At 40.9% G+C, this 27500-nt stretch overlaps 3 protein-coding genes across 8 annotated transcripts in view; 1 reads left to right on the forward strand and 2 right to left on the reverse strand.

Moving 5' to 3' along the window:
- LOC113650187 (B-cell receptor CD22-like) overlaps positions 1–27500 on the reverse strand; it is a 1781460-nt gene that overhangs the window by 420109 nt on the left and 1333851 nt on the right. For all 4 annotated transcript variants that reach the window (XM_047803951.1, XM_047803952.1, XM_047803950.1 and 1 more), the window contains one exon: positions 13055–13254. In XM_047803951.1, coding sequence (XP_047659907.1) covers positions 13055–13254 — 200 coding nt within the window. The remainder of the gene's footprint in view (positions 1–13054; positions 13255–27500) is intronic.
- Positions 1–27500, forward strand: part of LOC113663360 (antigen WC1.1-like) — an 870979-nt gene that overhangs the window by 125607 nt on the left and 717872 nt on the right. The gene's annotated exons all lie outside the window — the stretch shown is intronic.
- Positions 9897–11073, reverse strand: LOC125139591 (chitin biosynthesis protein CHS5-like). The gene is made up of 5 exons (XM_047803997.1): positions 10865–11073; positions 10690–10789; positions 10506–10524; positions 10145–10390; positions 9897–10052 (listed from the first exon to the last, which is right to left on the reverse strand). The coding sequence occupies exons 2-5, from the start codon at positions 10786–10788 to the stop codon at positions 10009–10011; spliced, it is 408 nt and encodes a 135-aa protein (XP_047659953.1). The 5' UTR covers position 10789; positions 10865–11073; the 3' UTR covers positions 9897–10008.

Here is a 27500-nt window from a genome sequence, read left to right on the forward strand (position 1 = left end):
TAGTAGTTTCAGCTCCTTTGCCCTTTTCTTTGCTTGACGCAGGCCAATAATTTGCCCCTTCTGAAACAGAGTAATGTCTTTTCCATGACCACAGGATCTGACTTCCCACTTGGTGGTTTAAGAAATGAGAAGCTGCTCACGGCTTCAGTTCGTATTAAATAACCTGTTAGCAGCTGAAACATATTAATCACTGCAGTAATAATTCAGTGGAAAGCTCTTACCTGTTTCATTCTTTTAATTCATTCATTCATGTTTAATTAATTAATTTCTATTTAAAATTAAGGTGGTGATTTTTTGCTAGGCTGTATATAAATAAATCTAATTCACGTTTATAAATCTGAATTTAAATATCTGGTGTTCACTCAGTCTTTAACTGTCACTCCCACTTTACACAATGGTTTTGTGTGTGTGTGTGTGTGTATGTGTGTGTGTGTGTGTGTGTGTTTGTGTGTGTGTGTGTGTGTGTGTGTGTGTGTGTGTTTGTGTGTGTGTGTGTGTGTGTGTGTGTGTGTGTGTGTGTGTGTGTGTGTGTGTGTGTGTTTGTGTGTGTTTGAGGGAGAGAGTGAGTGTGTGTGTGAGCATGGGCGTAAATTTCATTTAACAGTAGGGGGGACAATAAATATAAAATTTCTCATGAGCAATTTTTGAAGGGGGGGCACAAATAATAGTCTAATTGTACTTATAAAGATTATTATTGTAGCACGGAGACGCGTCATTATGATTATTTTCAAAGTTTTTTTTCAAAGAAAGTAAAACTATCATAAAAATAATCACAATAATAAAAACAAGGAATTAAAAAAGGGTTAAAGGTTACAGTGCACTATGCAACAAGCTATTGTAAACAAGCTAACTGTGATGTGGCACACACAGTTTAAGTTAAATAAAGACCCAATAGAATTTGGCAAGTTCTTTATTTCGTTTGTTTTACTATTGAAGCAGTCACATGAAAGGTGCACATTCCATGTTGACTGCTAGTAACATCCAAAGTAAGGTAAAATCAATAAATGGTTGTATTAATGTGAATATTTGTCTTGCCGATTCAGGAAAGGCCTAAAAGGGAGTGACCCGCGAACAGGAAGCCAGTGTTATAGCATCCTGAAGGGGAGGAGTCATCTGATCAAGCATGCAAAGATTATAAATGTATTGTATGTAGAGATTTCAGTGATTTTGTTAAATGATAATGCCTTTGATTACAGGTAGACTTCATTTTGGGTGTGACTTGTAAAGTGTTAAGATCTAGAAACATAGTGTTGCTAACAGATGGAGTGTTATGATTGGCCCGTTTGAATCTGAAGGGAGGGGACCAGGATGATTAAAAGACAAAGGAAATGCTGCAGAGGGAGAGGGGTGTTGGTTGGAACAGTAGCCAACAATTTAGTTATTCCCTTTTGTGTTTTGTTAAGTGTTGAGTTGTACTTTGAATAGTTTTTTTTATTTGTTTATTTTTTGGTAAATTTTGATTTTTCAATGGAAATTTTGCTTTGGCTTCTTTCACACCTGTCTGAGAATGGTGGCTCACATAAATAAAAAGACACTTCACTGGATTTTTCGAGAGTTTTGCCATTTCTTTTGCTGCCAGTTTGCCACTGCACCGACCATCTTACCACAAATGGTGTCAGAAGTGGGATGTGAAGTCTTTGAGGAGTGACTGACAGTAGAGGGGAGAAATCTCAAATTTCAAGATGGCTGCTAGAGGACATGGAGGTTCTCAAAGGATTACCCGAGCTCATCCAATACTGTTCTCCGAAGAGGAGGAGGACACTGTTGAAGTTAAAGCAGGTGATGTGGAGTTGGAGGCTGTGATAGCAGAGGAGGCTGTGACAGACTTGTTTCATATGAGGAACGTGACATATCCTGAGACTGAACCTGTGGTGAGACCCAAGAGTAATAAAGTGAGTACACCCCGAGGTGAAGCAGAAGGTATTGTGGTGGATCAAGAGTTTCTTTTGGAAATAAGGAACTTTATGAAGCAACAACAAAGAAATGAAAAGTTATTATTTGATGAGTTGAATGGGATAAAGTCTACCATTCTCTAGAAATCCAAGGCAGGGTGGGAATCAGTTGAACAGATAAGTCAACAAACTCACTACCCATTACCTACACCTAGAACACTTCCACAAGCACCAGGAGGAAGAGCCATGTCTTCAGAACCTCATGCAATCCAACCAGAGGATCATCTGCCAAGTATGTCTGTACCACTGGTAGCACCTTTGAGACGTTTTCATGAACCTCGAATTCCTGATTTTGTGGAAGGTGAGGATGTGGAGAGCTTCTTTGTGCGGTTCGAACGCATTGCTAGAACGTGGGGATGGCAAACCGATGAGTGGGCAGCACGAGTGGTAACTTTGTTAACAGGCAAAGCTCTGGAGGCCTATGCCGGTATGGATGAACGATGTTCCGGATCTTATGCTGACATCAAAGCTGCTGTGCTGGCCAAGTACAACGTGACTGAGGAGACATATCGTCTGCGTTTCAGGAGTCTGACGGTACCAACTGGAGAAAGTGTAAGAGAGACCTACAACCGCATTAAGGGCTTGTACAAGAGGTGGCTGCGACCGGAAATTAAGAGCAAGGAACAGCTGGGAGAAACCATCATACTGGAACAGTATCTAAGAGTGTTGCGTCCGGACGTGAGAGTATGGGTCAAGGAAAACCAACCACTAACTGGTGAGGAAGCTGCTAGGTTGGCTGAGAGATACATGGCTGCCCATCGAGATCCACCACGAACCAACAAAGGTACTGTGACTTTGGGCAGGGGTAAAGTTGAGGAACCCGTTGATAAGACAATGGGAGTGTTTGGGAAACATTCCAATACAACTTTGATTTGTTTTTATTGTCAGCAACCTGGACATAAGGCTTCCATTTGTCCCCTAAAAAAACCCAAAGTGACTAATATGTGTTATGTTCCCAGGAATGAGTGCTTTGCTGAATCAACATCTACCGGGAAACATAGCCACCTTCTAATGGTAATTGTAAATGGTCAGCCTGCCCAGGCTTTGGTTGATACAGGTAGTACACAAACTTTGGTGAAATCTGACTTGCTAAACTGTGAAATGTTGAACTATAGTGATACTGTATGCTTGGGATGTGTACATGGGGATGAACAAACTTATCCGACTGCTGAAGTCTCTGTTATTGTAGAAGAACAAGCATACTTGTTAAGGGTGGGGGTAGTTGAGAAATTACAGTTTGATGTGGTGTTAGGGGAAGATTTTCCTTGTTTAACTGATTTGGTGACTTCCAAAATGTGTGCAGTAGTTACAAGGTCCCAGGCTAAAGGCTTGCAACCTCTTCCCAATGCGGAAGCTGAATTATTTTCTAATGTGGGGAAGGAGAGAAAAAGTAAAAGACAGAGACGACAGGAAAAACATAAGGGGAAGGATAAGGTGCAAGAGAGGTTAGCACATTTTCCTGACTCTGGGTCTGAGTTGGTTAATTCCCGTTGGCAGGTTCCTGATAATTTTAGGGAGTTACAAAAAGGAGATGTTGCATTACAACCCTTGTTTGCAAAAGTGTGTGAAGTAGATGGTAAGCCAGTTGGGGTACCAAAGTTTGGGGGGGGGGCCGGTACATTTTAAAGAACAACCTTTTGTACCTGGTTGACATAGAGAGTCCTAGATTAGTGGTACCCAAAGCATTGCATCAAATAATTTTACATTTGGGGCATACCATCCCTTGGTCAGGTCACTTAGGCCAACAAAAAACGTATGGGCGTGTCAGTCAACGTTTTTTTTGGCCAAAAATGTACCATGATGTGCAAGAATACTGTAAAACTTGTCCTGAATGTCAAATGGTAGCACCTGTTCGAAAAGCTGATAGAAGTTATCTGCAACCTTTGCCCATTATTGGAACTCCATTTGATCGTATAGGTATGGATATAATAGGTCCTTTGGTAAAGAGTAGTTCGGGTCACCGATTTGCATTGGTGATCTGTGACTATGCTACCCGATATCCAGAGGTCTACCCCTTGCGTTCAGTCCAAGTTAAACATATTGTGAGATGTTTGGTTGACTTGATTTCACGGGTTGGAGTTCCATCCGAAATTATCACGGATCAGGGGACAAATTTTATGGCTAAAGTGATGAAGCTGTTGTATAAACATCTAGGCATTAAGGGAATAAGAACTACACCATTTCACCCTCAAACAGATGGTCTTGTAGAACGCTTTAATACTACGTTGAAAAACATGCTGAAGAAATTTGTTGATGAGTCTGGGGGAGATTGGGATAAATGGATTCCGTTTCTTCTTTTTGCCTATAGAGAGGTCCCTCAGTGTTTAACCGGTTTCTCTCCTTTTGAACTTTTGTTTGGCAGGCAAGTCCGTGGCCCTCTGGACATGCTCAAGGAAGGGTGGATAGCAGAGGAACCAGCCCAGTGCAGTATTGCTTCATATATCTTACAGATGCGGGACAAGTTGGAGAACTTTAGGACTCTGGCTAAAGAAAACCTAGCTGCTGCCCAGCAAAGACAAAAGGTCTGGTACGACACACATGCCAGGGAAAGGGATTTCAAACCAGGACAGAAAGTTCTATTACTATTACCATCAGGTACCAGCAAGTTGTTGGCCAAATGGCAGGGTCCATATGTTGTAAGCAGAAAACTGGGTCCAGTAACCTATGAGATTTTGTGTCCAGAAAGAAAACAGCCTAAACAGGTTCTACATGTTAATCTTCTGAGAGAATTTAAAGAGAATGTGTCTGATCTCCAAGGTCTCAAGAAGGTTAAAGACCAAGTGATGATGGTGAGAGCCATAACGGAGGAAGAGGATGAACCAGATATGGATCCAGTTCGATCAATACAAGATGCCCCAGAATGTTGTTCACATTTGAATAACCAACAGCAGCTAGCTGAGGTACTTCAATCTTTTCCCTCTCTGTTCCAGGAAAGGCCGGGTCGGACTGAGATTCTCACACACAATATCATCCTGAAGGACACTACCCCTATACGACAGAAATCCTATCGAGTCCCGGAGAAGATGGTAGAACAGTTAAAGACTGAGATTAAGACCATGTTGGAAATGGGGATTATAGAACCATCGAAAAGTGAGTGGTCAAGCCCCATACTGCTGGTCCCTAAAAAGGACGGAGGAATTAGGTTTTGCACTGACTTCAGAAAACTAAATAGTGTATCATGTTTTGATTCCTATCCGATGCCTCGTATTGACGAGTTGATAGAGAGACTGGGCAAGGCGTCCTTTATGACTACATTAGATCTGTGTAAAGGTTATTGGCAGGTGCCCCTTAGTCCCTCGTGCAAGCCCTACACTGCCTTTCGATCTCCCTCAGGGCTATACCAGTATACGGTTATGCCGTTTGGATTACATGGAGCACCGGCCACTTTTCAAAGATTGATGGAGCGTGTCCTTGTGGGTTGTGATCAGTATGCAGCTGCATACCTTGATGATGTGGTTATATACAGTGGGTCCTGGCAGGAACATCTACGGCATCTTGTGGACATTCTACAGCGTCTTCAGAAAGCGGGGCTCACCATCAACACCACAAAATGTTCATGGGCTCAGACAGAGGTGAGATACTTGGGTTATTTACTAGGGCATGGACAAATCAGGCCCCAAGTAGAAAAGCTTAAGGCTATCCAAAACATTACTCGTCCTCAAACTAAAAAGCAGGTGAGATCTTTTCTTGGTTTAATTGGCTGGTATCGCAGATTTATTCCCCCACTTTGCATCACTGGCTACACCTCTGACTGATCTGACCAAGAAGAGTCCTGCTAAATTTTGTTGGCCGAATGAGTGTGAAGATGCATTCAATGCCCTTAAAGATTTGTTATGCCATGAACCAGTATTACAGAGCCCTAATTTCTCTCAGAGATTTATTGTACAGGTGGATGCTTCTGATGTTGGCTTGGGAGCAGTGCTAGTCCAAGGAGAGGCTCATGAAGAGAGACCAGTTCTATTTCTGAGCAGAAAACTCTTTGAAAGAGAGTGGAAATACTCAACAATTGAGAAGGAAGGCCTTGCCATCAAGTGGGCTGTGGACTCCCTGCAGTATTACTTGCTCGGACGTGAATTCACGTTACGGACTGATCACCGTGCCCTGAAATGGATGCAAACCATGCAGAATGGTAATTCACGGATACTGCGCTGGTGTCTGGCTCTGCAGCCCTATGTGTTTACAATTGAGCACTGTCCGGGTAAGAGAAATTTTGTTGCCGATTATTTATCCCGTATGCCCAATTTAGACCAACCAGAGGGAGAGGGAGGGAGAAAATGTGATGTGGCACACACAGTTTAAGTTAAATAAAGACCCAATAGAATTTGGCAAGTTCTTTATTTCATTTGTTTTACTATTGAAGCAGTCACATGAAAGGTGCACATTCCATGTTGACTGCTAGTAACATCCAAAGTAAGGTAAAATCAATAAATGGTTGTGTTAATGTGAATATTTGTCTTGCCGATTCAGGAAAGGCCTAAAAGGGAGTGACCCGCGAACAGGAAGCCAGTGTTATAGCATCCTGAAGGGGAGGAGTCATCTGATCAAGCATGCAAAGATTATAAATGTATTGTATGTAGAGATTTCAGTGATTTTGTTAAATGATAATGCCTTTGATTACAGGTAGACTTCATTTTGGGTGTGACTTGTAAAGTGTTAAGATCTAGAAACATAGTGTTGCTAACAGATGGAGTGTTATGATTGGCCCGTTTGAATCTGAAGGGAGGGGACCAGGATGATTAAAAGACAAAGGAAATGCTGCAGAGGGAGAGGGGCGTTGGTTGGAACAGTAGCCAACAATTTAGTTATTCCCTTTTGTGTTTTGTTAAGTGTTGAGTTGTACTTTGAATAGTTTTTTTTATTTGTTTATTTTTTGGTAAATTTTGATTTTTCAATGGAAATTTTGCTTTGGCTTCTTTCACACCTGTCTGAGAATGGTGGCTCACATAAATAAAAAGACACTTCACTGGATTTTTCGAGAGTTTTGCCATTTCTTTTGCTGCCAGTTTGCCACTGCACCGACCATCTTACCACACTAACGTTAGCTAGATAAGTAATATTTTAATCGCTAATATAGCACATTCATGGAAAATTACATTGGTAATCAGCATTTTTGCCGCAACTAATTTATGACTGAATCTGCATCAACGACTTTAAAGAGAATCTCTTTATTTAAAGGGAATAAAATCCCCGACTTAATGGAGTTGAACATTATTTGAGCCGCGGCCGCACACCTGACTCGTGTGTGTAGAGTAGGTGAGATGTACTGGGAAAGAAGGCAATGGGTCAAACCATGCTGTGAGGAAGGGGAGGGGGAACTCAACTGTTTCTAAATGCAGTTTTTGCGTTTTATTTTCTACTTACACAATTATTTAGGTATACATACAAATTATTTTTCACGATAGGGAGTGCGATATTTTTTTAATTTTTTTTTTTTTTTGGGATCCCCCGGGATTTATGCCCGTGTGTGTGTGTGTGTGTTTGTGTGTGTGTGTGTGTGTGTGTGTGTGTGTGTTTATGTTTGTGTGTGTGTTAGTTAAAACTCAGTTACTATTTATTCTGTTTATTCTGTTTACTTTTTATTTATCTGTTTTATTTGTTTTTCAGAGTTTAATTACATTGTGCAGTGAATAAAATTATAAACATTTAAACATTCTGACTGAGGCAGTGCTGCCCCCTATAGGACAAGGGCTTTAGTTAAATTCATTTTCATTTACACTAACACTTTTAACACTAGACATCAGTTACAGTCTCCAAACTCAGACCATTGATTTACAAATGGAGTCATGAGAGAAGCTCACAGTCTCTTTTTTTATTTGTAATGTTGTTCCTCCTTTTCCCTCATGTGTTGCCAATTATTTCCTCCCTTGTGTGTGCGTGTGTGTGTGTGTGTGTGTGTGTGTGTGTTAATTTCGTCACCTATTTTTAATTTAGTCTTACTCTTAGTCTTGGGCCAAATGTCTTTGTTAGTTTTAGTCATATTTAGTCATTCACATATCTTTTTCTGTTAGTCAAGTTTTAGTCATTTCAAGTCTCGTCATTTTAGTCTAGTTTTAGTCAAATGAAAACTCAAGGTACCTTACTCAAGTTTTAGTCGACTATAAAGTCTTTCAATTTTAGTCTAGTTCCAGCCAAAAAATTGTAGTCTTTTTTTTTTTTAAATAATACATTAATGCTGATTAATGAAAAGCCTAAAGTCAAAACTGTAGGTGTACAGTATATATATATATATATATATATATATATATATATATATATATATATATATATATATATATATATATATATATACACATCTATATAAATTACCAACTTAATACAAGTTATACATGGTATTACACACACCATTATATATGATATTTGGAGCAATATTACATGTAATTATTAAACTTGATTACTTACATATACATTTGCTTTTAAGCCTAATTATTAATGTTGATTATGATGTGATTGTGACAGGGAAGAGGTTTCAGGTTGGGGGTAAAGAGTTTTTTCTGTCACCACTTTTGAATAAGAAACAATATCAAGGCTATAAAACTTGTCAAACCTCCGAATCACAAAAGAATCAGTGAGAAGTTGAGAACTCGTTTAAACAGGAAATATCATTTAACACAAAAAGCCGCCTAGACGGTGGACTTGCGCTCAGGATTACTAACTATAACACACCGTTACCATGAAAAACAGAGCGTTACCATGGACACACAGGATTCTAACCGTAGAGACGGAGCGCACTATTTTCTTTAGCAGAAGCAATACAATTGTTCAGCAGTGTCGTGTTGCAGCCACAGGCGTATGAGACCTGTAACGAGCAACAGCGCGAAGCCGCGAACTCGTCCTGAATACTTTAAAGGCGTAACAGCTGATGAAACATTTGTAGACGAAAATGAAGAGAGATTTTATCTTAGTTTTTATTTCATACAAAACATTTACGTCTCGTCTTTTTTCGTGTGTATTTCTACCTTGACCCTCATCACCAGATGTTCCTGCTACAAGTACAGAAACTCATCAGGCTCATTCATGTTAATCTTATGTTGTTGTCAGATGTTCCTCATGTTTGTCTTATTGCTTTTTCCTGTGACTGATCATTTAAACCTCACACTGCTTACCTGAGTTTAAACACCTGTCTCAACAAACACACCATACCTCCTTTAGCACAAACTACAATTCAGCTACATTTCCTTTAAACCCCCCCACACACACATAACAGAAACAGAGTAAACTAAAATTAAATTTATAAGACTTATAACAAGATTTTATTCTTTTCCAAAAACTAATTAAATGATTTTATTGTGTTCTGAAAATTAAAATAAAACATCATAATAACTCATATTTGTATTTATATAGGAGGCACGATGGCTTAGCGGTTAGCACGTTCGCCTCACACCTCCAGGGTTGGGGGTTCGATTCCCGCCTCCGCCTTGTGTGTGTGGAGTTTGCATGTTCTCCCCCGTGCCTCGGGGGTTTCCTCCGGGTACTACGGTTTCCTCCCCGGTCCAAAGACATGCATGGTAGGTTGATTGGCATCTCTGGAAAATTGTCCGTAGTGTGTGTGTGTGAGTGAATGAGAGTGTGTGTGTGCCTGTGTGTGAGTGAATGAGAGTGTGTGTGCCCTGTGATGGGTTGGCACTTCATCCAGGGTGTATCCTGCCTCGCCTGAGATAGGCACGGGCTCCCCGTTACCCAAGAAGTTCGGATAAGCGGTAGGAAATGAATGAATGAATGTATTTCTATAAATGTTTTTATAATATTGATTCACATTCTCTGTAAAAATAATAACACAATATACAATACATGGACTAACATATGAACACAGGTCAGTTTTGTAAAGAAAGAAATAAGTTTATACGATAAAATAGATCATCATTTGCAGGTAAAAGGAGTTTATGCTTTATTTTTAATATAACAAGCTGCATTTTGATTCTTAATAACTTCAAGATAAAGAGAAGCTGTTGATAAAAAATTGTAATTGTTGACAAATTGCTGTGGTATAAGAATAAAAAGCCACATGTGGATGTGCTGTTATAGGAACTCTGATTTATCATGTCACCTCTTTATAATGTTACTCTAACAGTAAGACGTGTGCTGTGTTTTCTTCCCATGAGGCTGAAAATCAAGACAAAAACACACATCGATAAGAATTGGATTTAATAACTAAAAAGGTTAATTATGGGTGTTAATGAGTGAGGTGACGTCACCTCTGTTAGAGTCCTGAACATCTCTGTTAGAGTCCTGAACATCTCTGTTAGAGTCCTGAACATCTCTGTTAGACTCCTGAACATCTCTGTTAGAGTCCTGAACATCTCTGTTAGACTCCTGAACATCTCTGTTAGAGTGCTGAACATCTCTGTTAGACTCCTGAACATCTCTGTTAGACTCCTGAACATCTCTGTTAGAGTCCTGAACAGCAGAGAGCTCCAGAGAAGGGTACGTATCTACTCTGTCTAGAAACTCCACATAATAAACATCACCACTATCACTGTCATTACCATCACCATCAGCATCACCACCATCATCATCATCATAAATAATAATCATCACCATTCATTTTGGACTCACATTTATTTTCCTGGACAATCTAGAAAACAAATAGATTAAAACCATTTTATTCATTTACTACAAACTCATAAAACTTCATTCTGCATTAAAATCATTTTTACTTGTATTTTTCTGACCATTCGTAACAGATTGTACCTTATTTTTAATTGACAGGTGAAGATGTATTACTAAATCTGTGACTTACTGCATTAATTTGTAGATGAGAACTCCAATAACGCCAACACAGTGAAGGAGAACCAGAGAGAGAGAGAGAACCAGATGAGGGTCTGTAGTGTGTCCACATTCTGGGAAATAAATCAAATAAAATCAGATTAAACTACAAAAGCATAAACATTTATCAGCCCACTGTAGATACCTACCTGAAAGGCTATGATTAAACAGGTGCGTGTCAACACCCAGGTTGTTGGAACCAATGCACTGCAGAGTGGGTGTGTCTATAAATGATTGACGGATTGTAATAAAGCTGTTTAAGCTCGTGTTACACACAGACCCCACGTGGATAGACGTCACCTCAGATGAAGAGAGAGTTTGAACAGAGAAACTCCATTCCAGTGTAGGAGATGGATTTCCACGAACCTCACAGGAACACATGATGAAATCCTGAGTGCTGTTACAGCTGGAGGATGGAGAGACCTGGAGGGGGGTGTTTTTCGCAGGTCATATTTTACACATTTTTATTAAAAACTTTATTTACATTTTTTGGACTAAAATATTTCCATTTGAAATTGAATGTTTTTACTTTTCATACTTTAAAAATATATTTTATTGAAATAAAATTGTATTGTGTTGTTTATGTAAAAAAATAAAACCTCCTGACTTGTGGCACACGCACTCTGTGTTGGTGATTTGCATGATGGAGGACATGGGGATTTGACATGGGGATGAGTTAAAGGTAAAAACAACAGGAGAAGACGCACACTGATAAACTGCTCCAATAAATATAATGGTGCAACGTTTCGACCATCAGGTCTTCGTCAGGCACAAATGTGATCACCTCGCTTTCAAAATAAGGCACACTATACACACTATACACACTATACACACTACACACTATACACACTATACACACAGCATTAATCAACTCACATGTCACAAACATATTAAATATACACAGAAAAAAAATATATATAAAAATATACAGTTCATTTCAACAACACAAAGATAACCAAAGATCTATAAAAATGGTTTAATGTCAAAGTAAACACAAGGACCTAGACTTGGCATATGTCGGCAAAACGTCTAGATCCTTGTGTAACCGTATCTGTGAGCACCGGAGTAACATCAGGACACGGAGTCCGATAGCACTTCATTTCAAACAAGCTGGTCATAATATCAGTGCTTTACAATACATTGGTACTGAGAAAGTAAAAAAGAAAAAAGAAGAAAAAAGAAAAAAAGCCCTCAAGAGGAGGTGATTATGGGAGAAAATTACTGCAAAGAGATTGTTATTGGATTTATACTCTTAATACTTTTGTCACCACTTGGGCTCAATGATGAGTTTGACATTAAACCATTTTTATAGATCTTTAAATGGTTATCTTTGTATTGTTGAAATGAACTGTATATTTTTATATTTTATTTTTTCTGTGTATATTTAATATGTTTGTGACATGTGACTATTAATGCTGTGTGTATAGTGTGTATAGTGTGCCTTATTTTGAAAGCGAGTGTAATTAAGACATACACCTGTTCCCTATTTATAGAGGTGAGGCGATCACATGTTTATATTGTGCCTGATGAAGACCTGATGGTTGAAACGTTGCACCATTATATTTATTGGTTCAGTTTATCGGTGTGCGGCTTCTCCTGTTGTTTTTACGTTGATTATTTGTTGCCCAGCACCTGTCCCCTAATAATTATTTCGGGTTTTTGGACGAGCTGTCCTCCTCACAAGCTTTTGATGAGTTAAAGGTCTCATCAACATACTGTAGGTAAAGACTCTGGGGTCCACTGTGTAATAGGAATTAATGGAGTTGCTTAGTAGCTTTGCAAAAGTCATTTTCTATTGCAGAATTTTTTTTTTCCTTGTTGGAATGAAAGCCTTAAGCTACACCTGCCCTTTATGGGCAATATTAAAGACTTCTGTATTTGTTGTTTCATGTCCAAAATACACTATACACTAAAAGTGGAGGTATGTTCAGTTTTAACAGAGTGACTCAAATCAATCTAAAGGACAAATAATGTACTTAAGAAGAAATTATTTTTAATAGAGTTAGTGCAGACATTTCAGTGTGGAACGGACTAAAAGACATATTCAGTCGTCCTCCGAAAGTACTGGAACAACAAGACCAATTTTCTGGATGTATATTGAATGCTGAACGCTTTTCTTTTATGTTGTACTCTCCTTATACCCAACACACATTACTATATTGTCTGTGTAGTCAAGGACCTTCTGCATCTCACTTTACTGCCCCTTTGAACCTGTCACAAATGTTCATGTGACAAATAAATGTCTAAAACTCAAGTAATGAAACTATAAGAACTAACAAGAACAATTATCATTAAGGAGTTTTAAAATAGTCTTGTGTTTAAACTTTATAAATACTCACACTGAACATCCAGGAACACAGATGTGTTGTGATCTCCGTGCTGGTTTTGAGCTCTACAGTAATATAAACCACTGTGTGTAGAATCAGTCGTGTTGATGGTGAGATGGTCTCCGGTTCCTATCTGCTCTCCGTTCTCTCTGTACCAGGTGTAGTTCAGCACTGCTGGGTTTGCATCACTGCTACAACTCAGAGACACTGAACTGCCCAAAAGTACTGAATCAGTCGATGTATACGTATACATATGATGTACACACACACACACACACACACACACACACACACACACACACACACACACACACACAAATGCACACACAGGCACACACATTCACACACACTAATGGACACACACACACACACACACACACACACACACACACACACACACACACACACACACACTAATGCACACACAAACACACACACTAATTCACACGCACACACACACACTAATGTACACACACACACACACACACACACACACAACAGAAACAGAGTAAACTAAAATTAAATTTATAAGACTTATAACAAGATTTCACTCTTTTACAAAAACTAATTAAATGATTTTATTGTGTTTTGAACATTAAAATAAAACATCATAATAACTCATATTTGTATTTATATAAATTATGTTTTTTTTAATATTGCTTCACAAAAATAATGACACAATATACAATACTCACTCACTCACTCATGGACTAACATATGAACACAGGTCAGTTTTTTAACATAAGAAATACTTTTATACAATAAAATAAATCATCATTTGCAGGTAAAAGGAGTTTATGCTTTATTTTTAATATAACAAGCTGCATTTTGATTCTTAAAGTTTTTTTTCAGCTGCTAACAAGCATTGTTCAATACTGAAACCACATTTTCAAAACTCTTCACACAGTCAGCATTACCAGCATGAATGTGTGTAAAACAGTTAATCTCACCTACAAAACTCACTCAGACCAACAAACACTGGCAACAATTCTCATTCAGAAAACACACATTTCATTCACAACACACTGACCTAAAAAACACTAACAACAGGAAGCATTACATCATTGTCTCTCTCTTGCATTTGGCCACAAGTTCTCATCAACATCACCTTCCACCTCCACGCAGATTAAAACTCCTCTATGGGGTTTTAGAAAGGGGAGTATGGAGGCAGTTATAATACTGACATCCTGGGATGTGACACAAAACACTCTGTGACTGCAGCAGAGTGGTGGAATGCCACATTATCCCATACAACAATGAAGGAAGGGGAGTTTGATGCCCTTTGGCTTCTCTCCTCTGCTGGCACAAGTCGAATATGTAGGTCATTTAGAAATGAGCCTCTGTATTGTAGGGGCAAATAAGTGGTTTGTGTAACAGCAAACCTTCATTGGACATTGCTGCACACATCGTGATGTTAGCTCCCCTTTGGCCTGGGACCTCCACAGTCGCTCTCTGTCCCAGTACAATTCTTCCCCTGTGTCGTGTTTTTGCCAGGTTGAATGCAGCTTCATCCACAAAGATAAAAGTATGTGGAGTTCATCTGGCTTCCATCTCCATGACCCTCTAAATTGCAGAGAGGTTCACAGTAATTGACATTATGCATCAATGTGTATGCACCTGGGGGGGTTTACATTGGCTTAGTGGTTAGCACATTCGCCTCCCACCGAGGGTTGGGGGTTCAATTCCCACCTCTGCCTTGTGTGTGTGGAGTTTGCATGTTCTTCCCATGCCTCAGGGGTTTCCTCCGAGTACTCTGTTTTCCTCCCCCCGTCAAAAGACATGCATGGTAGGTTGATTGGATTCTCTGGAAAATTGTCCGTAGTGTGTGAGTGTGTGAGTGAATGAGAGTGTGTGTGTGTGCCCTGCGATGGGTTGGCACTCCGTCCAGGGTGTATACTGCCTTGATGCCCGATGACACCTGAGATAGGCACAGGCTCCCCGTGACCCGAGAAGTTCGGATAAGCGGTAGTAAATGAATGAATAAATTTTGAGTAATATTACATAATGTTTGCTATATTCTAGAATTTGGAGTATTTTCCAATTAAATGTTTAAATTAATAAACACACATTTACTCCAGGCTTCAGGATTAGAAAGATTAATCATTTTAAATGATTATTTTACTAATTTTTATTAAGAGCATTACAATTTTTTGTATCCACAAGATGGCAGTAAAGAATTTTCAAACTGAGATTTCTGTTTAGTGAAATATTTTCACTCATTTGACCTGCTGGGTGCGCTGTTAGGATTTTGCAGTATTATTATTATTATTATTATTATTATTATTATTATTATTATTATTAATAATAATAATAATAATAATAATAATAATAATAATAATAATAATAAAACTGCTAATATTACAAAGTTACAGATATGAGTAATTATAGAAGTGTTTTAATGTCTGCTTGATCCCATGTTTAGAATTTCACAAAAGCTGATATGGTCATGAAAATTTTGCATTTTGTGCTAAATACACTCTAAAAAACGATTTGTTGAGACCATTACTTATAAAAATAAATAAACTAAACACAAATAACAAAGTAATTTTAACTTTCCAACCTCTACTTATTATATACAGTATAGTGTCTGTAACATAAATATATAAGTTACAAGGTGAACCTAAGTGTATGCCTAAATATAATTAAAAAACATATGTCACATCAACTAGTATTAAAATTGCATCAAAACTAAGTAATTATAACATAATATTTTAAGTATATGACTGAGCCACGTGATATGCAAATCTGGACAAACTGGATCCATCTCGTGATGCACACGTGAAGACGGTGGAAAGGGGTAAGCTTAACGTTCTATAAACAGCAAAATATTTGATTTTGAGGTTTTGACATTAATAAACACTTGTTTGTAGTGTTAGGTGAAGATATTTTCTGAAACGCAAAGATGCTGAAAAGAGGTAAGATTTGTAGTTTTAAGGTACATTCGTTTATTTGTGTTAATGCGTTTTTGGTCAAGTAAGAAACTTTTTTAAATTGAATTTCTGAGTTGCTACGAATTTGGCTTCAACAATTAGAAATGTGCTACTTGAATACTTATGAAAGTCTAGTTTGTACAAGTAAGTTATTGTATGAAAGGAGGAACGAGTGTGCACGCGATTGTGTGACTGCTAAAAGCAGTGTGCCTCCATTGAATGAATGTTCTAGTGGTTAATTTGTTTATTTCAGAGGAATATGACCATGCATCGCGTTGGCACGTTTACATTAAGATAATTCTGTTCCCGCCCTAGTCCGTGTAATATTAGGTCATTTTAGCATATACAATCTTTTACTGAAAAGGTCTATGTTAGTAAGACACTGCAATGTCTTGCCTATTCATACTAAATATAAAACTGTTTTTTTCTCCTTCTAGTTCAGAGCAAGAAAGTGTTGCAAAGGGAGCAGCATGAAGGAAATGTCGTGTTGGAAGTGAACTTTCATTTGTTAATGTGACACATTTGGTGTACATTCATGATGTGTGGTTTTAGGCTTCACCATTGCATTGCAGCCTGTTTCAAAAAATAAAGTGAAATGCTTTATTTTGTGTGATTTGCATGTGTAATTTATTTTAGTGAAGTGACATATGGTGACCCATACTAGGAATTTGTGCTCTGTGTTTAACTCATTAAAGCAGCAGTGCAATATGCAGACCAATAGCTGATAATCAATAAGTTAAAATTTTACATTGGTTCAACTCAATTAATTGTCTTTTTTTTTAACATAAATGAGCTTAAATTTTAAGTTAACTTAACTTGTAATTACTTAGTAGATTCTATCATCTTACATATTTTTTTAAATAAACAATGTTGAGTGTACCCAAACATTTAAGTACATATAACAACGGTTTTCTTGTTAATTTTAAGTCATTTTTTTCCAAGTTTACTTAAAAAGTGTGATGCAAAAATGGTGCATACATATTTTAAGTATATCCAACACATCATTTTTACCAGTGTAGTAATAAAACTGGGAAAAGAATAATAGTTCCCTTTCGAGGGAACTCGACGCTGCGTCAGTGCTGACGCTATGGGAATGCTTCTTTGAGGAAGTTGTGTCTGAAGCTCTGTGTGCACACACGCCATTTAATGGCTCGGAAAGGACACGTGACGGAGTTAATTACTCGCCAGTAAGTCCATATAAGGGCATCTACGTCACGCTGCTCCAGCTTTTTTGTCTTCAGGAAGCGCTCTGTGTATGTGCGTTGTTTGTCTGTCCGTCAAGTGCAGGGAAAGAAAAAAAATAGGGAAAGACTAGGCAAAATGTTGCAGTCTAAGCACTTTAAGAGATGCGTGCATCCTTGCCCCCGCTTTATCACGGCGGACGACGCGCATTCTCTTTGTGTGGTGTGTTTGGGAGAGGAGCATGCCCGGTCGGCTCTCGAGGGAGCCGGCTGCGTGCATTGTGAGGGATTCCCTCTCCGCACGCTCCGATCCCGCCTGGCTGTGTTTTCAGCTTCGGCTGCGCCTCGTGGTTCGGGTCGTGGTTCGGGTCCTGCGTCTGCCGAGGCAGCGCGGCGGCTTCAATCATGGGGTTCCCAGGTTGAGTTAGCGGAGGCGGAGCAAGAGACGGGTGTTCCCCTTTCTCTTGCCCTCTCCCCTGACTCCGATCGCTCGGTTTCGCGTTCGGGAGCTCGCGCTGCAATTTCTCCCAACCCGGAAGAAAGCATGCTGCTTTCCGCATCCGGCTCTGAGGAGCTCGATGTCGAAGGGGAGGGGCTTTCCACCTCAGAACGGCCGACGCAATCAGTCGCGTTCGAGGAGCTCCTCGAGGTAATAACTCGGGCTGTTGAGAAGCTGAATTTAGATTGGCCTGAGGAGGTAGTTGGTGTCGCCCATTCTAAGCTGGACGACCGCTTTCTCACTTCAGGCCGTCAGCCACCTGCACGCAGGCGTCTGCCATTTCTTCCAGACCTCCATACTGAGGTATCGAGGTCTTGGAAAAATCCCTTTTCGGCGCGTGTATTTTCTCCAGCCACGTCAGACTATTCAGCCATTAATGGGCTTGAAGACCATGGGTATAGGACGATGCCGAGGGTTGAAGAGACGCTAGCCAGTTATCTCTCCCCTGCATCGCCCGCATGGAGAAAACCTGCCCTTCCATCCAAGCCATGTAGGACCACTTTGGCCATTGTGGGTAAGGCCTATGAGGCAGCGGGTCAAGCGGGTGCAGCGCTGCACACCATGGCGGTCTTGCAGGTTGCCGCGGAGAGGCACTTGTGGCTTAATTTGACAGGCATAAGGGAGAAGGATAAGTCCTTTCTCCTGGACGCCCCAGTTTCACCTCAGGGCTTGTTCGGCGACGCAGTTAGTACTGTCGTCGACAGGCATCAGGAGGTGAAACGCCAGTCAGCGGCGTTCAAGGAGTTTCTCCCTCGCCGCGGGGAGCAGCCTGGGCCATCATCTAGCCGCCCCCCCCCCCCCTTCTAGCTCACTCAGGGCAGTGAGAAGAGCTAGTGTGGCGGCCCGAGCCCCCCCGTCTAAAACTAGGGAGGCCGGTTCACATGCCCGGACCAGGACCCGTCCGGTGAGAGAGGACCTTAGGTCTGTCCTCTCAGCCAAGCAGGCCATGAAGGAGTCCTGATGCCCGAGGGCAGGGGCTCCTGGGAGCGCCCTATTCAGAGACGCTCCCCCTACTGCCAGCCCCGCCGCCTTTGTCGTTTCGGGGGGCAGTGGGGCCTGTGTCGGCTCCCCTTTCTTGTGCAGATCTTCCCAGGTTCGCGCCTGCCGGTGCGCTGTTTCAGGGTGCCCGGGAGGTCTGCACAAGTTTGACGCCACTGTCAGGCAGCCTGGCAGCGTGGAAACTTCTGCCAGGGGTGTCTCAGTGGGTCCTGAATACTGTGGAAAGAGGGTACAGGATCCAGTTTTCCTCACGTCCTCCGTGTTTCCAGGGTGTGTTGCCCACAAATGTGGGCGGGCACCAGGCGGCGTTCCTCCGGGAGGAACTCCTCTCACTTCTGGAGAAAGGGGCCATAGAGCATGTTCCCCTCCCAGAGCGGGACTCCGGCTTTTACAGCCGATATTTTGTTGTTCCCAAGAAGGACGGGGGGCTGCTTCCAATTCTGGACCTGCGGGCTCTGAACTGTACTCTGAAGACTTACAAGTTCAAGATGCTCACGCTCAAGATGATCGTGTCCCAGATCAGATCCGAGGACTGGTTTGTCACGATCGACCTCAAGGATGCTTATTTCCACATAAGCATTCTGCCGGAGCACAGGAAGTTCCTCAGGTTCGCTTTCGGGGGCGAAGCGTACCAGTATCGTGTCCTTCCTTTTGGCCTAGCCCTTTCACCACGCACGTTCACGAAGTGCATAGATGCTGCCCTGGCACCATTGCGTCTCCAGGGCATCCGTGTACTGAACTACCTGGACGACTGGCTCATTCTTGCCCAGTCGGAGGCTATGGCAGCCAGGCATCGAGATGCTGTGCTTGCCCACATGAGGTCCTTAGGACTCAGGCTGAACCCAGGAAAGTGTGTGCTTTCTCCTTCTCAGAGAACCACCTTTCTGGGGGTGGTTTGGGACTCCACCACGATGCGGGCACATCTGTCTCCCACCCGGGTGGCCCTCCATCTTGTCGGCGGTGAAAGCTATTCGGCTTAGCCGCAGCCTCTCTGTTGCCGAGGCACAGAGGGTGCTCGGACTCATGTCAGCAGCAGCCAACGTTATTCCTTTGGGTCTGCTTCACATGAGGCCATTCCAGCTCTGGCTCAAGGGGGCGGGCTTTCATCCTCACAGGCATCCCCTCAGGGTTATACGGGTTACGCGCCGTGGGCTTCGTACCCTCCTTATGTGGAAAGACCCCGGTTTTTGGCCTTGGGTCCCATTCTAGGGGCGTGTCACCGTCGCAGGACTCTTTCGACGGACGCCTCGCTTTCGGGCTGGGGCGCAGCCTTAGATGGCCGCCCGGCCCAGGGTCTATGGGAGAGCCCCTGTCTCTCATGGCACATAAATTGCCTGGAGATGAGGGCTGTGTTTCCTAGCGTTGCAACACTTTCTCCCGCACCTGGAGGGCTGTCATGTCCTAGTGCGAACAGACAGCACCGCGGTGGTGTCCTATATCAACCATCAGGGCGGTCTGCGTTCACGCCCCCTGTTCAGGTTGGCGTGGCAGATTCTGCTCTGGGCAGAGACCAGGTTTCTTTCGCTAAGAGCGGCTTTTATCCCAGGGCGTGTAAATCGGGAGGCAGACTTCCTGTCGAGGCAGGTGCTAAGGCCCGGGGAGTGGCGTCTTCACCCTCACGTGGTGAAGCGAATCTGGCAGATTTTCGGCCGGGCGGAAGTGGATTTGTTCGCCTCAGAGGAGTCGACCCACTGTCCGCTGTGGTTCTCCCTCTCCTCACCCGGCCCCGTTGGGCCTGGATGCCCTGGTATGGACGTGGCCGAGGCTCCGTCTGTACGCCTTTCCCCCGGTAGCTCTGCTCCCGCAAGTCCTAGCCAGAGTGCGCCACGACCGGGTCAACCTTCTCCTAGTTGCCCCCCGTTGGCCCTCTCGGGTTTGGTTCACGGACCTAGTCTCCCTCCTTTACGGCACTCCATGGGAGGTTCCCGTCAGGAGGGATCTCCTCTCTCAGGCGCAGGGGGCAATTCATCACCCCCGCCCCGAGATGTGGAAGCTTTGGGTCTGGCCCCTGAGGGGGACCAGCTCCTAGACGCAGGCCTCTCAACTGAGGTGAAAGAGACTCTGCTGAATGCTAGGGCTCCCTCCACTAGGAAACTGTATGCTCTGAAGTGGAGGCTTTTCCGCCTCTGGTGTGACGAGCGCTCTCAGGATCCAGTTCACTGCCCGGTTGGTACAGTGCTGGAGTTCCTGTAGTCTTGCTTTTCTCGGGGCCTGTCCCCTTCTACTCTAAAGGTGTACGTGGCCGCAGTTGCCGCGAACCACGAACCTGTCCTTGGGGCCTCCTTGGGTAGGCACCCTTTGGTCTCTCGCTTTCTGCATGGTGTCAGGCGGCTGAGGGCTTCCTCTAGGCCACGCCTTCCTTCCTGGGACCTCTCCGTGGTCCTGGAGGGGCTGTTGGAAGCCCCCTTTGAGCCCTTGGAGTCAGCCTCCGAGAAGTTTCTGACCCTGAAGTCTGCCCTGCTTCTTGCCTTGGCCTCTCTCAGGAGAGTCGGGGATTTGCAGGCTTTGTCGATCGCCCCCGCCTGCCTAGAGTTTGCCCCCGGTATGTCCAAGGCTATCCTGCACCCCAGGCCAGGATATGTCCCTAAGGTGCCCAGGATGGCGGGATGTCCAATCATCCTGCAAGCCTACTGTCCCCCGCCCCATGAGTCGGCGGAGCAGGAGAGGCTGCACTTGCTTTGCCCGGTAAGGGCCCTGAGGACTTACGTCCACCGCTCTAGCTCGTGGCGTAACTCCTCTGCCCTTTTTGTCTGTTTTGGGGGCCGGAATAGGGGTAATCCAGTTTCCAAACAGCGCCTGGCGCACTGGGTGGTGGAGGCCATTACTCAGGCCTATGAGGTGCGCGGTCATGCCTCACCTCTTGGCATCAGGGCCCACTCCACTAGGGGTATCGCCTCATCCAGTGCCTTGGCCAGGGGTGTCCCCATTGAAGATATTTGTGCTGCGGCAGGATGGTCCTCTCCGCACACCTTTATCAGATTCTATGACCTGGACTTGGACCCCACTCCAGGGTCCCAGGTACTGCGGGGCCTATGATGTGCTGTTCCCAGTCTGCTCGTGCTCTCTCACGGCCTCTGGCGCAGTCATCGACTGGTGCGTGGCGGCGTGGGTATTGGCATTCCCATAGCGTCAGCACTGACGCAGCGTCGAGTTCCCTCGAAAGGGAACTACACCAGGTTACGTATGTAACCCGGTTCCCTGAGAGGGGAACGAGGCGCTGCGTTGCTGGCCACGCCCCAGGCATCCGTTCGCGCTTCCTTCAGACAAAGAGAGCTGGAGCAGCGTGACGTAGATGCCCTTATATGGACTTACTGGCGAGTAATTAACTCCGTCACGTGTCCTTTCCGAGCCATTAAATGGCGTGTGTGCACACAGAGCTTCAGACACAACTTCCTCAAAGAAGCATTCCCATAGCGTCAGCACTGACGCAGCGTCTCGTTCCCCTCTCAGGGAACCGGGTTACATACGTAACCTGGTGTAGTTTCCTGGAGTGCAAATCAGCTAGATGCACTTTATATAATGTTATGGAGGAAGAGACCACATAAACCATGACAGTAACAGGGTGTCCAGCTAAACACTTTATACCTGTGGGTATGTCTTAGAATCTGAATATCAGAGAGTTAGGAAGGAGAGCAGCTGTGTGTTTGTGTGTGTGTGTGTGTGTGTGTGTGTGTGTGTGTGTGTGTGTGTGTGTGTGTGTGTGTTGGCTTTTATTCATTAAGATGAAGATTTTATACAGTTCAGTTATATAAGGTTTAGGGCTGAGTTCAGGGTGGTGCTGAGATTTGAACTCACAACCTTCTGAATAGTATATAAATATTTATTTATTTTTACTGCCTGAGATGTTCTATAATGACACTGAACACAGATTCATCACTACAAGAGTCACTTACTCAAATGACATCATCACATTATATTATAAAATAAATTTTATTTAATCACTTGTTTAAAAAAAATACATAAAGAATTTATTTAAAATGTGACTAAATCTCGGCACAAGAACCTTTTGGAAGCTGTGGTATACAGTAAGTGATCAACCAAGGTGAATATTTCAGGACATCCTGAAAAACAAATTGTTTTAAGAGAAATAAAACAAAATCAACATCAAAACTGGGCCAAATATACAGAGCTCCACTCATGAATAAATTATTAATAATTTTAAGTAATATTACATAATGTTTGATATATTCTAGAATTTATAATTTCCAAATAAATGTTTAAATTAATAAAGACACATTTACTCTGGACTTCAGGATTATGAAAACTAAAAAAATTTAAAATATTATTTTATAATAATTTTTATTAAGAGCATTACAAGTTTGTATCCACAAGATGGCAGTAAAGAATTTACAAACTGAGATTTCTGTTTAGTGAAATATTTTCTCTCACATGAACTGCTGGGGGCGCTGTTAGGATGCTGCTGTATTAATAATAATAATAATAATAATAATAATAATAATAATAATAATAATAATAATAATAATAATATAATGTTCATACAATATTATTAAGTTATAGATATGATTAATTATAGAAGTTTTTCTGAATACAAACACAACTCCTGAATTTTTTTTAGTGTCTGCTTGATCCCATGTTTAAAATTTTGTGAACGCTGATATGGTCATTTGCACATTTTTACTAAATATTAATAACATAAATACAAATTTTATAATAAATTCTAATAATAATAAAAAAATAATAGTTTCCAAGAGTGCAAATCAGTTAGATGCACTTTATATCAAAGAGTTAGGAGAGAGAGAGAGCAGCTATGTGTGTCTGTGTGTGTGTGTGTGTGTGTGTGTGTGTGTGTGTGTGTGTGTGTGTGTGTGTGTGTGTGTGTGTTGTGTTGGCATTTTTTCATTAGGATGAAGAAGATTTTATACAGTTGAGTTATCGAGGGTTGCACTCACGGTGGTGCTGAAATTTGAACTTACAACCTTCTGATCAGAATATATTTTTACTGAGTTAGATGTTCTATAATGTCACTGAACACAGATTCATCACTACAAGAGTCACATCAAATCACATCATCACATTATATTATAACTTTTACTTAATTACTTGTTTAAGAAAAATTACATAAAGAATTTATTAAAAATGTAAATAAAACTCTGCATAAGACACAATATTTACTAAGTATGGAAAGGAAAATGTTGCATTTTATTGCATATTGTTTATTTAGACAGAATATTCTAATTTCTTGTCATTACCCATTATATACAAGGAGACAGGAAGTAGGGCTGCTGATGGTGCTGCAACTTTCAGGATTACTTTAACTGCAGCTGCTAAAATAATGTTACAAAGAGCTGATACTCGAGACTCCTTCCATAAATGTTAAATAAACGTCTCCAATCAGAAAACATCACCATCAATGATTATACGCTGTTCTTTGTTATATAACATGTTTTAAATCAGTTTATTTTAGGTTTAGATAACGAGTAACGTCAGTCATACAAGTCCCTGTGAACGACGTTACTGTAGGAAAGATAACGTATTAGAACGAGCACATTAATATAAACTAATCATTTATGTTGAAGTCATAACTATTGTCAGAGCTGTGCTGTTGTAGGAAATTAATCAACACCTTCTAATTCCACAATTCATCCACACTGTGGTATAAATATTGTAATCTGCACTCATTCTGTTAAAAGAAAATGATTTTACTATCATTCAGGTGTGATGTAATAGCACATGTCACATGAACGCTGCTTAAAATTCCAGCTCCCACAATGTAAAACATCTTCCTGTAGCCCTGATTATATATATTATGAGGAGATGTATAGAACATCAACAGGAAAAAACACAGAATATTCATTTAGATCTTAAAATATAAAACAACAACCTGAACATATTGAATAAAAAATGTTTATCTATTTAAGACAGTTCCATATTTCTGGCTCGTAACAAGTTTTAACATATTGTAATACACAAGGTTTCTTCTGGCAAGTGGAATGTAATTAACACATTTCTAAAAACACTGAATAACAGATTCACAAGTTTCAGATCAACATGAACGATAAGATCAGTTGTTTCATCAAAAGATTGTAATGAACATTAAAGTGATTTTGATGGAATAAACTGGTGATAATGAGGTGTGGTGTGTCAGTGATATTTAAGCTCACTATGACTTATAGCACTAAATGTGTTGTAAAAGGAAAGCTGGAAACATTTGTTAAGTAATAATGGAGGTGATATAACTCTCCCTAATTTATCTACTAATAACAAGGTGAGAAAATGAACGTGGTTCAGAATGAATGAAATTATTAGAAGTATAATAAAGTCATTTTTTGTGTTTATAAAAGTTGAAATGTAATTTCCTGAGAAAAGGCCTTTGGAGACGTGTCTCAGTCACATGGTCCCTGTCCTTCTGAGATTTCTCCTCCACGTCATCATATTCTGTAAAATAAACACATTTACTTATTTAATACATCCTTTATATTGTATTAATACAGTCATTGTTTTGTAACAACTTATAATACATAAACGATGCACTATGTAGGAATTCTCTGATATTTAAACCATAAATGAAGAGAATAGAGGACATTTATCACATCAGATTCTTTAATCTGACTGAACGGTGATTTGTTATAAAAACAGTGATCTGATGTTTATGTTCTGTATCATAGATAATATTTACAGTAGGTCTAATCTAAACTCTTTAATAAATACGTGTTCTATTATATTTGTCCTAAAAACTGATCTGAAAGCTAATATTTATTATATACCATATATAATATAATCATATATAATTTAATCTTTTACTCTGCTGCCTGTGAACTTATGTAGATTAGAGAATAAACAGGAAGTCGCTCACCTTCTGTCTCTCCTACATCCTGTTCCTCAGTTATGACATCATCATAATCTTCTGGATTGTCTAATAAACAAATAAATGAATAAATAATGAACCACTGTGTGTGTTGGTGTTACAGTAAAATACTTTTACAGGTACTTTTACACTTTTACAGTAAAATAGAGTTACAGGGTGGTGTGATGAAGCAGCGTTTTTAAAAAATCTGTAAAACAATAAAAAAAAAATTTCTTACAGAAAAGTTCACCATGTTGATGAACACACAGATTTTTGATATAAATTCATGTGAATTTAAGTTCATGTGAATGAGCTGTTACTATAGAAACCACAATGTATTGGATCATTAATAGAAACCTGTGGTTTACATCTGCAGTACTGTCAGAGCTGCTGTTATAGAAAATTAATCAACACCTACTGACCAATCAGAAAGCAGAATTCAACAGTGTACTAAAATACAATTAAGCCACAAAGCTTGAGTTTTACTGTATAACATTTTAAGGTAAATAAATTCCTTCCATTTTCATAAAAAAACTGACCTGTGATGATGTTTGTGTTTGTTTCAGTGGTAACTGCATCATCATAGTTCTCGGACACGTCCTCTGTCAGAACGTAGAGATAAAAGCTATTAAATCCACATCAATGTCATTAATGATCATTTGGATGCTTGTGGATGCCACACTGTCCCATTATTATCATACCTGTCAGAATAACTGACTTCTGATCAGCTGTAATGGCGTCATCATAATTCTCAGCTTCATCCTCTACACCAAAACACAGATATTTAAAGTTTACTGAAGTGACAGTTTGTACACTGTGTATTTGATGACATAATACAAAATGACATCGTACACGTGTAAAAAACGTCACTACACACAAACCGATAAACAAACGTATTGACAGTGTGTGTGTTTAATTTATACTGCTTTCTAAAACAAATCCCAAAACAGAACCACACCATCCACGTTATCAGGGATGGGTCCAGCAGTGACGGCATCATCGTAGTCCTCTGGTGGGTCGACTCTTCCTGGATCACCTAAATGAAATAAAAGCAGAGACTCTGTACAAACAGCTCCATCACATTCTGACCTCATGGTTTAATGTCAACTCAGTAAATTTATGTGATCTCTTAACAACTGCACCCACTTATGATGTCACTGGTGTCCATGACATCATCATAATACTCAGCCTTTTCTTTGATCCCAGACTTTACTGTAAAAAGAACAATGTGTTAGTTTTGGGTTTTTAAACACATTTATACTCAATAAAATCCTCATCCAAAGAAGCTTTGATAAATTTGATCAGATGGATTTCAGGAGATTAAAGTAAGATAAGGTTGATGGTGAGATCTCATGTGTCAGCATTAAAACACTGGAGTTACTGTAATTCTTCTACACACTACATCATAATCACGTCTCAGAAAGGACAAATGTAGTCATTTCTGATTTCTAATTTTAATTCTAATATCTTTCAGTTAATGGAGTAGGACAAACTCACACTCTGGTCTTTTTTACCTGAGAGAAGCTCATCATCCACATGCTCATACCCAGAATGCTGTTCTTCAGAGAGGAGACTTCCTGTTAGAGGAGAGCAGGAGAGTCAGGAGACGTGTTCAGAAGAGCAGACACACACACACACACACACACACACACACACACACACACACACACACACATAAACGTACACATATACACACACACACATATACATACACACACACACACACACACTCATAAAAACACACACACTCATAAAAACACACACACACACACACACACACACATAAACGTACACATATACATACACACACACACACACACACACACACACATAAACATACACATATACATACACATACACACACACACACACACACACACACAAATACATTCTCTCGCATTCTCTCACACACTCTTTACCCCACACACCTAAACACATGCGCTACCTCACTATCTTACACACACATGAGCACGCACACACACACACACGCACACACACACACAGACACACACAGACACACACACTCATACCTATATACACACAC

This window comes from Tachysurus fulvidraco, chromosome 19 (assembly GCF_022655615.1).
Source record: "Tachysurus fulvidraco isolate hzauxx_2018 chromosome 19, HZAU_PFXX_2.0, whole genome shotgun sequence".
Lineage (NCBI taxonomy): Eukaryota > Metazoa > Chordata > Actinopteri > Siluriformes > Bagridae > Tachysurus > Tachysurus fulvidraco.

Excerpts from the sequence above, each read along its gene's own strand:
- LOC125139591 (XM_047803997.1), bottom strand. The coding sequence starts at position 10,788 with ATGTGGACACACTACAGACCCTCATCTGGTTCTCTCTCTCTCTCTGGT. Across the intron at positions 10,053-10,144 it reads TGTTCAGGACTCTAACAGAG|CCTCATGGGAAGAAAACACA; the intron begins GTGACGTCACCT and ends CTTGATTTTCAG.